Raw genomic sequence first — 14540 nt, forward strand, 5'->3', positions numbered from 1 at the left:
ACCCATCCAACTATCAATTTTCTCTCGTTCCACGATTTCAAAATATTAAACTGGCCCCAGTGTAAACGAAGCGTAATGGTGGTGATACTGAAACAACACACCACCGAGTTCAACCAACCAATCAACGTTAGTTAGCGCAGCTCGCCCCCCTCGAGCTACTCGGGTAGCTTGCCGAAGACCCTAGTTGCAACTAGGAGCTGAAATGGTTCAGGGTAGAGGCTTAATGGAATCTTCCCTACCCTGGACGATTTTTGATGTGAAGGGAAAGGGGAAGTAAAGCTACCCGGGTAACGCGGAAGAGTTCCTGTGGTGTGAAAGGGGCTTATAGTTCGTGGTTTTGCTAATGCATTTCCCAACTTCTGCGAGGAGTAGGTGGGGGACACCATGAACTGGTTCCCAGCTGTGATGCGGACACTGCACCGGTATGTCGTGGTGAATAGAGAGCTGAGCCGAAAGCCGAAGCTTTCTGTTTACCGGTTGATCTAAGTTCCGGACCTTTACCTATGGTCATGAGCTGTGGGTCGTGACCAAAAGAACAAGATCCCGGGTACAAGCGGCCGAAATTAGTTTCTTCTGCAGGGTTTCCGGGCTCTCCCTTAGAGATATGGTGAGAAGTTTGGTCATCCGGGAGGGACTCTGTGTCGAGCCGCTGCTCCTCTACGTTGAGAGGAGCCAGTTGAGGTGGCTCGGGAATCTGATTTGGGATGCTGAGGGAGGTTTTCCGCGCATGTGTCACTGGGCGGAGGCCTGGGGGATAAATCAGGACACACTGGAGAGACTATGTCTCTTGGCTGGTCCGGGAATGCTTGGGGATCATGCCAGAGGAGCTGGCAAGAATTTAAATCGGTGCGAGACATTGCATTGCTTATCCAGTAGTAGTGTGAATAAAGAAACTTTCAGAGTTTGAGTTTTCGGCATAATTTACTCTAAGCATGGGACGATAATCAAATTGGCGATATATCACGGTTTTAGATTTCACGGTTATTACAAACAATCTGTCCAAGCTGGTATGTTTATGATTTTATTTTATTTATTTTCCTTCTCTCTTGTCATCTACCTTAATGGGTTGCTGGAAATGTAGCTCTTGTTGTGTATCATACATAAGTCCTCCTCTGCTGCAGCAGGTAATTTTCTTCTTTTGTCAGCTACAGCTAACTATCACAGGTAAAGGGCATCAATTAATAGTAAAATGTGACTCTGTCAATTTGCGTTGACTATTTCCCACCTATGCATGCATGCACGCACATACAAACAAACAAACAAGCTCACACATGCTTTCCTGTAGCGGTCAGTATTCGGAGTTAGAGGTGGAGTCATTGGAGATGACAATCATGGTGTTTTTATTGACATTCCAACTCATATCTCAAAACCAGCAACGGGCACTTAAAAGCATGCCATCACTGCTCCTCTACTCAGTCCCTTCAAACTACCGTAACTTTCCCTCTGGAACTCCAGACTGTTGGAAATCTCTTACCTAGTTTTCTTTTATATCATGTTTGATTATGTTCAGATTAGACTTTAATGCAACATCCGGGCTACCGCTGCTTGTATGACCACAGCTGCGTGAGAGTTCAAAGGAAAGGGGGAACTGTTCACTTACTGTACATTGTATAAGGTTTAATCATTTAAGATTTAAGTACACATGTACTGCAGTAGTTCTACATCCAAGGAGTGCAAGTGCATTTATAGTTACCTTGTCTGTCTGGCATGCAAGAAGCCGTCACAGCTGTCTCTCCGGAATACAGTAGAGCTTTTTATTATTTTTTCTCCCCTAAAAATCCGCCAAAGACTGAGGGCGCCAAAATCAAACCGCAAAGTAGCAAGGGATCACTTTAAACAAATGGCGGTCAGTGCATATCACACTTAGGCCTTCAGTGATCAGACCACTCATGCATATACGTACACATTACTGGGCTTTGCAAGTTTTTTTTCAGAGCATTTAAACATCAATAGGCACGCATCATCAATTAAAACTTATCATTCTACGTGCCAAAACTTAGAATAAGTAATAATAATTTCAAATTATTTTTCCACAAAGTTTAATGAAGTCCATGAAAAGCAGGCAAGCTTTAACAAGATTGTACACTAAATTACAAATGGAAATTTAAAATAAGTGTCTCGCCTGGGCATGGTGAGTTGAGAGGACGGAAGGGGACCCAAAAAATGCAAAAAAAAACTGAGAAATATGTGGCTCAAAAAAGGAAGTTTTAACAAGGAAATGAGGCAGGATCAAACCGGGAGCGAAACTGGACAAAGTATTTCCAGACAGATGGACCAAATCAAACGAAAGCGCAGACAATAAAGGCAGATGCGAGTGGAATAGAAACATGAACAAAACTCCACAAACCCATAACAACCAAACCCAACCAAACATGACAATTGAATATGACAAAAACATTAACTCACACAAAACGGCTGTCCAGAAGTTATTTCAGTACAAGATACATTCTTTTTTCCTCAGACTTTCATGACTTGTGTTGCATTTACAATAATAAATCATTTTGTATTGACATGGACGCCAGTGCTCAAGTTGCATCGGTCCATTTTCCGTTTTGCTATTCTTCAGCCATTTTGGGTTTAAAAGAAATAAAGCGTCCGTGGGTCTGGCGTCGATGTACGCTAACGTTAGTTAGTTGAGCAGCATGTTTCTTTTTCTTTAATTCAACTCCTTTCACCGTTAAACATGGTGGCTCAAAATAGCACCGCCTTCCTGCAGTGAGCGTCCAGTTACAGCACGTTCAACATAAGGCTATACGGTTTGTATACGGAGGCTTACAAGTTGCAATTTTTATTTTGTAAAGCTTCAGTATAGCTGAAAAGTAACAAATCTACTTGTCAAATTGAACATTTTGCTGAATAATAAGGGCACTTTTGTCTCAATTTTGTTTTGTTTTGTAAAATGATAAAATTATAAAATGGTAAAATGAACTCAAACCGTATCGCGAGGAAAAGGAAAATACAAACAAAATTTGACCCTAAAATTAAGGGTGAGACTTATATTTGGGAAATTATGGTACCTATTTTTTAGTCAGAAAAAAAGTTTAGTCGTCACTCAAATGGGGGTGTGGTTGCGTTTGGAACCATAGTGATCTGTTACTGTTGTTTCCTCTTAATAAGCACAGACACCTACTAGAGACCGATGGAGAGAAAAGTATTACGCTTATATGCTTTAATTGATCATAGCTTGTTTTACTCATCGTCAGGTTGGAGGAGTGACTAGTTTTCCTTGTCTATTGTTTCAAAATCTTTATCATTTTGTATGTTAAAGGTCATAAAAGTCAATCACATCACCTATTTTTATTTTATACCCAGTTGATAGCAGGATGTGAACCGAAGCAATGGCCTTTTCAAAAACTAGTTCTTTTTTTTCCACCGCGAATGGAAGGAAAGATGCTCTCCTGTTGAAAGCAGCATTCCTCTCCCAATGCCCTTATTTGGTAACCATAGTAAGCCAATGGCCCCGAGATCAGAGTGAGCGAAAAAGGGGTTAGCAGTCTAGCCCCTAGAAACCACAGTAGAAAATGTTAGATATGCCTCAGACGCATTCCACACATGGCCTGCCACAGCAAGCAACTCAGCTGATGATGAAATGTTAATAATACCCTAAGTGTAGCTTATTTACAAATTCAGATAATAAAATGGCCATAAATGGTCTCACAGTTAAAAGCCCCTTTCACACCAAAAAAAGCACAGGAACTATGACTTCCTGGTTGCAGGGTTCCGGGTCGGAGGTTCCTGGTTTTCGGCCCATTGGTTTGCTTTCATACCAAGGGATAGCAGAGGGGGTAGGTTATTGAAATTAGACTGATGACGTGGCAGGAGGGGGTGGGGGTCAAAAAGGTTGACTGACAAGCAGGATGATGAACTAAAGAAGCTGCCAAACTGCATGAGAATGGACCCTAATTAGCTTTTTCTTTATTTGCAGCTGTTGATACTAAGAAATTCATTAACATTATTCGAACTGTGCAATCTGTAAACTTGAGAAGGGGAAGGAGGAAGCGTCTTGGATTCCCTCAGGGTAAAACTGTGATGCCTATTTCTGCTGTCTTCCTACTAAATACCACAAAAAGAGAGGACCAATGCGCATTCAAGTCTTATATTTTTTTCACTCTTTCACGTCAGTCTCGCTCGGCGACTCCACTCCCTCTCTTGCTCGCACGTAACTCAAATGCATTTACTAAGAACACATCTATTCAAAACAGAAAACAAATGTAAATAAATGAAAACACCACACATATTAAATAACATGTTGCACAATCTATCAAGATTACGAGTTGCTGTTGGAGCGAATTCCAGCGGGTGCTTTGTGACTAGAAGCCAGCTAAAAGTACACGATGAAAAGCACCATTTGCACTAGAACAATCGGCGGCGGTGGCTGTGTCTTCTTTTTGGGAGCTTCCATCGAGAATAAGACGCTCGGCGAGACGGGCACCGCCAGCGGGAGCGATTTCCATGTGTTCCCCTGTGAGATGCAGAGCTTTCGGGATAGTGTATGCCGCGCACTCGGCTACAGCTGTGTGCTGTCATACTGTTAAGTTTCCTTCAGTGTATTCCTGCTGCGTGATTCTGGTTTTCCGTGAATCAACGGCAGTTTGCTTCAAAATCGAGAAGTAGAAGGGGGGGGATAAGTCATTTTGCCGACGCGTTTGCCGACGCCCGCTTTCGGCTGGTGTTTCAGCGTCTCTCGGCATGATGTTTATGACTAAGTTATTCAAAAGAATACACGGAACCAGCACTAAATGTAGCGGATTTCTGAACCAGGTCGCCAGGAAGTAATCTCATTCAGTCGATGTTCCGTTTGTGTCTGTGTGTTTTTGTTTGTTGTTGTTTTTTTTTAAAGCTCTGCGCGCCACAAACGTGCTAGCTCATGATGGACATTCTAGTCAGCGACTTGCCTTTTAAAGAAGCAAATTGGAGTTGGATGTCATCTTCACCGTCAATACGCAGTAGAATTAGTTATAGACCATCAATTGTACAATTCATTATTTGGTCACTCTTATCTTTTTGGGGGGCCCTAACTCTATACTTTAGGGAAAGCTACTATCAGTTTGCTGTACAGTACTTTGTCCACTGCATCAGATAAAATATGCAAAGGTTTTCACTACATACTAATTTTGAAGGTTTTTGAGATTTGCCTTTGGCACAGCTGTAAATGTTTCCTGCTGGATTTATCATATATAGAGTTGATACACACTTGAGTTTGAGGGATGCTTGCCTTTTAGTTCATACAAAAAGTGTGGTTGAAAACAAGAAGTGTGGTTGAATAAAAGAAGTGTGGTTGGCTCCCAGATTGACCATTGAGGGCTGGAATGGATTACAAACTCCAGTCCTCATTTATCGATATCGCAATCAGAGCCAATCACATGTCCTGTAGGAATGTCCATCGCCTTTTCAGGACAACTAACTTGTTAGTCTCTGTAATGCAGGGAAACCTTCACAGCGCATCTTTCCGCAATGTAGTTTTATTTTGCCCCCCCCCCTTTCCCCCCCCCAAAAAAAAACACGTAAAACCCTGAAAGACCGAAAGATGAAGCGGCAAGGTGGCGAGGGAAAACTATAAATTGTTTATGAACTTGACTTTGAAACCTAAAAGTGTCCAAATAATCTGAATTACAGCCTATTCAACAGTAAATATTCTCAGATTTGCTTCATCATCCATGAAAGCAGATTCATTATCGTGATGAACGTAAGACATTTACAAACATATGCTTTTAATTTGGAAAGTTGATGATCAATGTTTTAGCCAATTCCATGACATGTTACTGACCAAACAAGTAAATGAGTCATAAAAAGGTATGAGCATTTCCTGCACCATCAATTTGAAAAAAGTTGTTTTTAAAGAGTTAGAAATTCAAACATTATTTAAAATATGATTCATCGATTAGTTAACAAATTAATCTAATATTGAAATAATCACTGGGTCCCGCCATTGTTATCAATATGCTGAGTTTGGTGTTGGTCTGTTGCAAGCATTCAAGAATTTTTTCTATTATGTGGTCTATTGTGAATCGAAGCAACATGGGGGTGACCCCTAAATTTCTCCCAATAGATGTGCTTTCTATTGAGGCTTAATTTCTATAAGGGTATGTTTATCAATAATTTACATGTAGTTGATCCCCAAAAAGTGGATAACATTGCCAATTGGCTATTTGTAATTTATTCATAAGATCAGTGGTACTGTAATTCTTTATGTGGAATGGGACTTCTTTTACAATACTTCCATTACTTTAGTACTTTAGTACAATACTTTAGTAATAACAGCTACTTTTACTTGTAAGTTTGCATCTCAGTGTTTTTGAAATTTAATCTGTGAAAAGGGTGGAACCTAATCCCAAAATGACAGAGCATGCTATTCAGATTGAGTACTACCACACTGTAGCTGGAGACTTAGTTTTACCACACTGAGGGTTTCCATACACATGACAGCCACTGCTACTTATTTTCAGGCTTGACTGTTCCTTTCAAGTGCAGGAAATTCTTCCATACGATCTTTTCAAAAGAGGCGGTGTTTAATTGCCATATTTAGCAGCCCCCGGGGGGTTTCAGGCAGATCTTAAAAAGCTTGATCTGCTTTCAGTGTCCTTAAAAGGAGCTGAAAAGCAACCCAGCACCTGTTTTACATCTGTAGCAACCACAAGCCAACAAAGCCTCATAACAGAGCCACAGGACTTAATGCAGACCCAAAGAAAGTTTGTGGCGGATTGCTGCTATCATCAAAAATATTATTGATATTAACCTATTCTACAAAACATAAATGTGTGAAAACTGTTCACAAATCGGTTTACTGTATCTTTTTGCCAAATATTAAGGATTCTGTGCTGTAGAATGGTTAAAAACAGACTGAAATGAGCTGATGCTCACGTTCACAAAGCAGTTTTATTTTGGCATCCCAGCTTTATTTTCCCTCTTTATTTGCACTGCAGTTTAAATGAATGGTGTGGTTGTCGCGGTAATATGTTGATAAGAGCCACAGATGTGATGTAGCATGACAGCTGCTTATGAAAATGAAAAGACTGATGAAAGCTGTTTTCTGTGATACATTCCCTGACACTGAAGCATGCTTTATTTAAGATCTCACTGTATTTTGTCTAATCACTATTTTCTTGGCCAGTCACCCACTCTTGGCCTATTCTTTCAGCTATTTCTAATTTTGTTCATGTTTTCTTTCATTTTTAGATTATGTAGTAATATATTACTAGCTGTCATTATTATTGGCTTACCCAAACAGTGAACATTTGCACGTCTGTTCTCCTTTAGCCAAGTACACTGCCTCAGGGGACAGTGAACATGAACCTATGCGTGGATGTCGTCGATGCAGAACCGAAGACTGGCCAGAAGAACTCCTTGTGTATAATCACCCCAGAACAGGAGTATTTCATCAGAGGAGAGAATAAAGAGATCATTAATGGGTATGCTATATTTGTTTCTCTGTTAAGAGATGAGGTTTGAAATCACACTGGCCAACCTCCTTTCAGGTGGACTGATCAGCTGATTGTATATCCCCGCACCAACAAACAGAACCAGAAGAAGAAACGAAAGGTGGAGCCAACAACATCTCAGGTAGGCATCCTTACTCTTTATTAGCCTTGATCAATAAATAATTTTTTCGATTTTGATATTTGTTTTTGTTGCGTATGATTAAAAAAATACTAAAATCAATATTTTATATTATATATATATATATATATATATATATATATATATATATTATATATGTATGTATGTATATATATATGTATATATATATATATATATATATATATATATTTATATGTATATATGTGTATATATGTGTGTCTTGCAAAGTAGACTGAAATTGTGTGATTATTCTTTGCACAGCAATAGATTGAAGCAGAAATAATTTTTCAAAGTCAAGTTTATTGTCAATTTCTTCACATGTGCTTAACGTACAAAGGAATCGAAATTGCGTTTCTCACTATCCTCTGCGTTTTACATGTACAATAAGGTGCAAGTGCGCAAGACGAGACGATCCTAAAAACTAGATTCTTATCTATAGTAATGTAATGTGCAGTATGTTAGATCTCCTTTGCCTAGTGTTGCTAAACTAGTAAGTAAAACTAAAAAAAAAATACAAAAATTGATAAAATTAAATAAATTTGAATCAAAAGTCAATTCGGAATTGAATCGGACACCTCAAAATTGAAATCGAATCATGATAAAGATTCCCGCTCCTAATGTTGTCCTTTTTCTGTGCAATTTTTCTGGACTCCATACATTTCTATCAGGACCCTTTATGAATAAATATTTGGTTTTATTTATATATATATATATATATATATATATATAGATATATATATATATATAGATATATATATATATATATATATATATATATATATATATATATATATATATATATATATATATATATAGATAGAAAATTGTAGAAAAGTTCCACACAATGACCATAGATCACACATGGCTTAACCATTTTTCTTTTTTTATTTGACATGTCTCAATACAGGAGCCAGGGCCAGCCAAGGTAGCCGTGACTGGCTCCGGTATCCCAGAGTCAGAGAAAGGTCCAGATTCCAGTTCTATTGTCTGGCAGGAAGAGCTAAACCAAAGAGAAGCTGAAGCGGCTACAGTATGGGGCTCTGCTGAGCTGCCATTAGGATCACCACTGCCACACTCAACAGGCAAAAATAACACCTTTTAAAATGTTGCATGTAATAATGTCCTCTGGCCTAAAGTGGATGACATTTTCACCATTGTTGTATTTGTCAGGGTTGTGTGTTATTAACAGGATTGCTCAAAAATCACATTAATGTCCATAAAACGTCAGATTTCCCACAATGTGAGTGGTCAGTGAACGCTGTGCCCGTGTAACGTTGAATCTGTGCGAAGTAGTTGTTTTGCCTTTTTCTCGTAACGTAGCTCGAGTTCATTTTTCCCTTAAATACCCAAAGTTGCACATCATCCGTGTTCCACCAAGTTTATCATTGTGTGTAGAGTATATGCCAAAGACCACAATGAATAAAATATTCAAATGAAATACCTTTCGGTGTTCTCTCACCACACACAGCTCAATACTTTGGCACTCTTACTTGAATCAGCTGGAGACATCATAACCTTCACATGATCCTCTCCATTTTAGTAATATTCCTGTGTGTGAACGAGGATGGACTCTGACGTTGGTTCCCTTCTTCCATTGAAAATAATTCGATAAGAACCTGCTCAAACACGAGCTGCTGTTAGCTGCAACAGGCACTGGTTGCTAACATCCCATTGACTTCATCTGCCCTCTAGCTCATCCTCTTCCAGTAATCATTGTTAGTAAGAATACAACCGATATAAAAATGTGTGCCGAAACTCGACTTTTGTAGCTGATGGATCAATCTTCCTCGAATGGTGTCAAAAAAAAAAAGGTCATCTTTAAGTTGCCGTTTATAGGACACACCCATGCATTTGGCCTTCATTGGGGAAAAGAAGTGTGTCTTATATTTGAAGAATTACGGTATTTACCTTGATATGAAAGTGTTTTTTTGTTCAAGAACAGTCAGGCATTAGTGTGAATTTTTTTTTATTTGTCCTCTCAGATCTTGCACATTGCAGTATTTTGCACATTGCAGTCTTAGCAGAAGCTGTAGTGATGGCCATGCTTTCTGTGGGTGATGCATGTATAAAGACAGGGCTCATACAATTGTGGTTACAATTGAATTTTGGAATACAAATATCGATGTGTCACTGAATTACACCCATCATGTTACAAAGAGCTTCCAGTTTTTAACACACAACATTTTATTTTTACATTAGGTGTAAAAAAAAATGTTATCAGTGACAAGATTATGGAAAAGATGTATTTTTCTGTTTTCTAGATGAAGGTACATCTGTCAGACAGAGGTCTAATGCTGGCTCGGTGAATGGCGATGAAGTGGATCAGGGAAGCTTGGCCATGCACGGTTCTGTGCTGCAGCCACCCAGCGACCTCCTTTCCCCTACAGGCTCCTGTTCCAGCCTTGGCGGCATACCCCGCTGCTTCTCTCCAGCTCCCAGTGACCCCTTCCCTTCCGGCAGCTCAATGCTGTCTAATGGCTCTCACATCAGTGGCTCTGTCAGCTCTCTGGATTCGGATGCCAGTGGCAGCACAGTTACCAGCACTGAAAGCCACCCAGCCACCCAGAAAGGAAACCACTCATACAATCACCATGACACGCCTCGATCTCGAAGGCTGGAAGCAGAGGCAAGGAAAGCAGAGAAGAGAAGCCGGTTTAGGAGCCCTGACAGGCATGAGGAGGAGGCTGTTCTCAGCCCTGAGAGGAGGTCAGTATCTTCTTTTTCTGTTGGCACCTTTTTATCTGCAGGAACTTTGGGCAACTCGCTAGAAGGAGCGAATATCCCATCCGTCTTTTCTCCATTGCAACACTCAGTTGAATTCAATTGAATGATTGAACAGTTTAAACACAATTTAGAATTTGGTAGGCGTATGGATCAGTAACACTTTGTCTAATTTATTTCAAGTTTTATCACAATTTTTGTATAGTTATGTCCTAAAACACAATCTAATCCCTGTGGCCCTACAAAATTTCCTACAGAGGCTGTTCCGTGTTTTAACTTACTGCATGGCTATTGATTAAACTGTATAATCACAAATAATGAAACTCTTGGCAATGTACTGTAGCGTTTAAAACATTTGTTCCTCAGGTTTCCACTTTTTCCATTGTGGTTAATGCTCATTGCATTTTTTTATCATCTCAAACCAATAGTTCAAACAGTCCTATACTGTAGTTAGTTATGTTATTTTTCTAAATATTTTTGCAATGTTGTTTTGGCATTTTTGAGTCTTGAAGGGGTCTGATATACTGAAAAAAGTATACAACAGCCATTACTGGTTCCCTGTGTGTGTGTGTGTGTTTTCTTTTTTTTTTTTTAATTCAAATATTTCAAACGCATCAGTTTGTTCCGGTCAAGTGAACTTTGTAATTTATATTCCCGGTTGAATGTATTTTTTTACGTTGCTCAAGCTCATCTCTCCAAATGTCATTTGGACCAAAGATGATTATTTTTTTAAATTGTGTTGTTTTTCTCATGTGCAACACTTTAAATTGTCAGGTGCAGCTGTCTCTACACCATTATAGATTTTTGGAGTTGGGGTAGAAGTTTATAGTAGGGGGGGGGGCTTTAAGTTGTGTATTTTGCCTTGTATTTCATAAAAACTACATATGTATGGATAGAGCTCATGCCACTGAACATTGAGTGGTTTAAAGAAAAAAAAAATCATTAAAAATGTTAGTTATCTCGCCCTCAAAAGCAGGTACCACGTTGCTGCAAAAAACGCGAGAAAAAATGCACAAGGGTTAATAACCTTAGTCGCTTTAGCTTATAATCAAGCCTGTCTTTGACTAGACGTAATTTCTAGCCCTCAAATGTGACGTACAGAAGAAGGTACGAAGAAGATCTCCGGTCATATCAGGTCATGGTAGCCGACGTTGGCAGTGACACTACCTGAACGGGATGGGCAGCCACAAAAGGTAGGCTTACTGTATATATTTCTGGTAGACAAATCAGAAAGTTTACATAAAACATTGTTAAATAGTGGCAGTAGAACCCGGTGCCTTGTGTGATCGTGTGTGTGCGTGTGTGTGTGTGTGTGTGTGTGTGTGTGTGTGTACAAAACATTGAAGTTGGCTGCCATGTAGCTGAAAGAGAGCTAAACGTAAGGTAGCAAGCTAGCTTTGGCCCAGTGTTCCCAGTCTGCAGTAATTTAGCTGTGAACAATGTCTCAGAATAGTATATAGAGTATATAGAGTATATAGAGTCTGCTAATGTGTTTTGTCAGAAAACAGCTTGTGTTTGCTAATATTATCTCTTGACAGTCCTTTTATTTGTGACTTGGAAATTTATGGCTAAATTGCTATCAAAAGAAAGAGTAAGTCTATAGTTGCATTTGTCATTTGTCCAGAAGTACAAACAGTTGTTAAGTTTTTGACCCCCTGTCTTCTTGCTTTCAGAGCGCCAGTAATAATTCTATTTGATTTTTGTGCACTTACAGGCCGAGAAAATGGAACACATAACCATGGCGGTGTTTTGTCATTGGGAGAGAAGATTCCTTGCGCTGACCTTAAAGACATTAAAATAGTCACCTAAGGAGCACTTATACACAGTTTCCCTTCGGTTGAAAACTATGTATGCTGATTATTGCACTGACAATAAAACAGGATGTCTTGAGATATTTATATATATATATATATATATATATATATATATATATATATATATATATATATATATATATATATATATATGCTTTTAATCGTTGTACTTATTATGCACTGTGCAAATAAAGTTGCCTTGTCTATCATTCCAAATGTTATCCATTTTTTAAATTCAGCATTATGACCATTTTCAATCTTCAAGATTATTAAAATACAGTAAATACTTTGTTCCAATGGTTTACATAAAATCTTTTTTTTTGTAAGTTAAACTGAAAGAATTATTTCTATTTTGTAATGAATCCAATTTAGTTTAAATTAGGACAAGCAACAATAATGAATTTGCTTTGACTCAGTAACATACCTGAAGGTACAACTTTCAGGTTACGCAATTTTTTTTAAGTTACCATAATATATATATATATATATTTTTTTATCTAATGTTATCTTTTTTTCCAATGTATTATCTGTTGTGGCCACCTGTGGCCTTCTGGTTTTTGTTAAACTGAGTGGAAAATTGGTGTCTTTCATGAAAAATGTAACGTAATCTGGTTTGCTGACATTAAGAAGCGTGTATTTTAGTTTCCCCCCCCTTCAATTTGCCTTTACTAACCGTTGTCTAATGATTCATTTCAACTGAGCCACATTTTGAAACAGCTTAATTTTCCATGAATTGCATGCTGACAGTACATATACCGAGCAAGGAGTAGAGTCTAGACACAAACTATTAAGGTTCACTTAGACCGGAATATAAATGACTGTATGGTTGTTTCTAGTACGTTAAAGTGTAGTACAAGTGTTTTGAACATCTTTTACGTGTGTTTCTCCACACATTTTTGCAGCCTATTCTTTTATCAGCAATTGTGTCATTTACTGTAAGCATGGAATATAAATTCTACCCTGTTTGCTTTCCATTCAGTAATCTGCCTCGCGGCCCCCATACTGTAAGTGGAAAGGTTAAATGTCGCACACCCACGTACACACATTAGACAGCAGCTTTTTAAACAAACCAAAAAGGGGCTTGGGGATCATCATTTACTTCCCTGAGTCAGCTTCCTGCTCAGTTTAACCCATGCTTGGTGAGGTCAGCTCAATTTCGTATATGTCATTTCCCGCAAGCCTTCTTAAAAAAAAAAAAAACAAAAAAAAACACAAAAAACGTAATCAACACCCGAAAACCAATGGGCAGACATAACCCCCGTGTTATTTCTTAACATTCATTTTTTATTTTATATGACAAAACCACCACTCATGATATCGTTAAAAACGTGCTATGTAAATGACAATATGCACACCAGCAAGCCAGCAACTATAGTGAGTACAAGCAGTTACAGAAAAATGGGTAGATGCTTGGATGCCTTCATTTTTCTTTTTAGAAGGTTAGGCTTGTAGTCATATGTACTTTACCAGCATATTTTAGCAAAAGCATGATCATACCTCATCATAGTTCCTGTATAGTTTGCGATTTACATGTAAAGTACATTTTCTTTCACACACAATACACCACACCAAAAATAGTTCATCTTCTATCATTTTTGTGGACCCATCAGTGTTACTTAAATAACTATGTGATGTTATTTTTCCTTGACCCTTTTGAAACTTCTCATATGAATGTTGATTCACAGTCGCTCTGGTGTTATTGAGAAGTTGGAAGCCCTGGAGCTTGAAAATCCAGAGAAAATGGAGGTGGAAGAGTCAGATAGGAGTGGAGCAAGACAAGGCCGCAGTGAGCACAGACGTTTCCAGAGAGAGGTATCATTCTTTGTCCGTATGCGCGTTGTTTGGGCACTAACACTGCTGACATTTTGTGTGTGTGTTTGGGGGGTCAATACTAATACATCTAATATACACCATTTTATTTTCCTATGGTATTTTTTGCCTGTTCTCAACTTGTCTTTTTTGTTTGTGGTTCAAAGATCACCCGCATGTGCTGTATTCATTTCCAGTTTCCATTCTGTGGCAGGATTCCCCTGGTGATTTTGCTTCCTCTTCCCGCCATGGCCCCCTCATGCAACTATACTGTTTTTGATACCTTTGAATAGGTGTCTTTTGTTCTGCCAGATGTTTTCTTCTCATGCACCTAATAGTGTGTGCAGACAAATGTGCTAGGACAGCATGCGCAGATCTGTTATTAATAGTAACAATCTACCTTTGACTTTCTTCTTTTTATGACAATGTTGTAGAGCTGCACAAATAATCAAATTCTAATCGCAATCACAATATTGTCTGCCACAATTAATTTCTCAGCGATATTAACATATGAAAAGCCGGCTGTTGTATGTATGTCAAATCAAGCACTTTGCCTATCAAAAGCCTCTGCTTCGTCACCCTAGTATACAGTATTATTTACCAGTGTGAAATGGAGTT

The 14540-nt window shown here is 38.7% G+C and overlaps 1 protein-coding gene across 3 annotated transcripts in view; it reads left to right on the top strand.

Annotated features, from left to right (window-relative positions):
• The window catches only part of mpripb (myosin phosphatase Rho interacting protein b), a 54543-nt gene that overhangs the window by 10287 nt on the left and 29716 nt on the right, over window positions 1–14540 (top strand). For all 3 annotated transcript variants that reach the window (XM_088439493.1, XM_088439494.1, XM_088439495.1), the window contains exons 4-8: window positions 7258–7409; window positions 7476–7560; window positions 8486–8660; window positions 9840–10284; window positions 13799–13925. In XM_088439493.1, coding sequence (XP_088295619.1) covers window positions 7258–7409; window positions 7476–7560; window positions 8486–8660; window positions 9840–10284; window positions 13799–13925 — 984 coding nt within the window. The remainder of the gene's footprint in view (window positions 1–7257; window positions 7410–7475; window positions 7561–8485; window positions 8661–9839; window positions 10285–13798; window positions 13926–14540) is intronic.

The sequence above is a fragment of the Hippichthys cyanospilos genome, chromosome 17 (genome assembly GCF_059441005.1).
Source record: "Hippichthys cyanospilos isolate Australia breed blue-spotted pipefish chromosome 17, RoL_Hcya_1.0, whole genome shotgun sequence".
Taxonomy (NCBI): Eukaryota; Metazoa; Chordata; class Actinopteri; order Syngnathiformes; family Syngnathidae; genus Hippichthys; species Hippichthys cyanospilos.